Raw genomic sequence first — 1,979 nt, 5'->3', positions numbered from 1 at the left:
GCCCGAGTCAGGGAAGGGCCACAACACCCAAGAGGGTTACAAGATGAAGCAATTAACCAAAGATGACTGAATATAGCTTTGGAGTTCCATCCCGTTCAGACTTTAATTAGAGATGAGATAGCCACTCCAGGGTGATGAGTCTTTCCCAGGCGTATTCCTCGCATGAAAGCTTCTATTTGTTACTTTTTTCATCCTAACCCTCGCGCATCTCGCATCAGTATTGTGACCACGCTGTTTAGACACTGACGTTAAAAGGTAATGTACAAAAGCGGTGATACCTAACGGACAGAAATTCAGAACTTTTATATTGTATGCCCCACTGTTTTACCAGAAACAAAATTAAAAACAAGAACAGATTTCTCTCAGCAGGTAGCCTTAAACTGCGGATAAGTACATAAGCCAGAGTACTTCAGATAAGTAGGCCCACGTAAGCCAGGTTACTTCGGATAATTACATAAGCCAGGGTATGGCGGATAATTACATAAGCCAGGATCTTGCGGATTAAGTACAAAAGTCAGGGGAGTTTGGCAAAGAACAAAAGCCAGAGTACTGCAGATAATTACATAACCTAGGGTGTGGCGGATACGTACAAGGATAGGTGCATAAGTTCTGTGGTTAAGAACTAAAGCATAGTACTACGGACAAGTGCAAAAGCCGAGGAACCGCGGGTACGTTCTTAAGCCAGGGTACTTCAGAGAAGTAGCTATGTCAAGGTACTTCGGAAAAATACAGAGGACTTAGTACTGTAGATAAGTACAAAAGCCATGACACTGCGGACACATGCAAAATGCAGAATATTGTGGATACGTGGGATAAATTTATAAGCCAGTGGTATACTGTGGGTATGTACGCTAGCCAAGGCGGTGTCGATAAGTACCGGAGCCTGGATAGTGCAGACAAGTACAGAATCAAAACTGCCATGGATAGGTACATCAACCAGGGTACTGCGGATAATTTCATTAGCCATGGCATGGCGGATAAGAAGCCTACAAAAGCCAAGAATGGCTACTAGGTAACTTGATATGTGCGCTACACCCCTACCTGTTGCTTATCTTCCTGCTGGTGACCAGTCAAGCAGCTAAATGCAGATCTAGAACAGTGTCAGGAGGGTTACCAGTGCGGACGATCTTCTGACCTGTGCCGTTTTACTCTAAAACGACAGATGAACAGAGAAAACGAGATTCTGAAAGCATCTGACTTGTTCGGTTTTCATTTCACCTCATCAGCTTCATCGTCTGCCTCTTCCTTTCTTTTTCCTTTCTTTTCTTTATCTTTTTTAAGGAGATTTCGCAAAATTTTATGTTGCTTATCATGTACTTCCTCTTCTTGTTCCCGTACCATCTGACACTATTTTTAGAACTGAAATTAAATTAAGAGTAGCCTTGAGACTACGGTTAGGTGGAGGTAAAGTCCTGTCTATAACGACGCCATGGAATATCTAACCACCCCCGTCAGTACTGGGCAAGACCAGCTGTGCAAGCATCAGGGACAACAGTTGGGGGCGGGCGGGAAAAGAAGACGACGACGACGAAGGAAAGAAAGAAAGACAGAAAGCCCCCGAACAAAGGAAAGGGACCGAATCAGGAACTCCTATCAAGTCTGTAGAGAGTAGTGGCGGACAGAAAGGCCTGGCACCTTTTGCACTGCTTGGAGACACTGACTCTGTCCCCGACCTCCATTATGGCGGCTGTCAGGCCCTGAGGTAACATGATTGTGAGACCAGAAGCAACACGGCCACAATTTCTAAGGGCGCGTCAAGCTGCTCCGGCTACGGCGGCTGTTTTCACAGGCGAAGAAATTCACTTTGACCCTTCAGCCGTGAGAATGATCGTTCCCTAATCAGGGATGGCTCCCGCCAACAATGGACCTTTCGCCGCTCCCCTTGATGCAGGAGGCCAGGCCGGGCTGGAGTGGACCCGCCGCTGAGGCGGCACTTGCAAATCGAGTTATGTTTCATGCCCTAACTAGCCAGTAATTGT

At 46.3% G+C, this 1,979-nt stretch overlaps 1 protein-coding gene across 1 annotated transcript in view; it reads right to left on the bottom strand.

The window, feature by feature from the left end:
- Nucleotides 1-1,709, bottom strand: part of LOC143294206 (meiotic recombination protein REC8 homolog) — a 16,075-nt gene extending 14,366 nt beyond the window's left edge. Inside the window, exon 1 of the mRNA XM_076605636.1 lies at nucleotides 1,636-1,709. Coding sequence (XP_076461751.1) covers nucleotides 1,636-1,709 — 74 coding nt within the window. The remainder of the gene's footprint in view (nucleotides 1-1,635) is intronic.
- Nucleotides 1,710-1,979: the final 270 nt, after the last annotated feature.

This window comes from Babylonia areolata, chromosome 19 (genome assembly GCF_041734735.1).
Source record: "Babylonia areolata isolate BAREFJ2019XMU chromosome 19, ASM4173473v1, whole genome shotgun sequence".
Classification (NCBI taxonomy): domain Eukaryota; kingdom Metazoa; phylum Mollusca; class Gastropoda; order Neogastropoda; family Buccinidae; genus Babylonia; species Babylonia areolata.
Note: the sequence above shows the minus strand (reverse complement) of the source record. Positions and strands in the feature narration are given on the sequence as shown.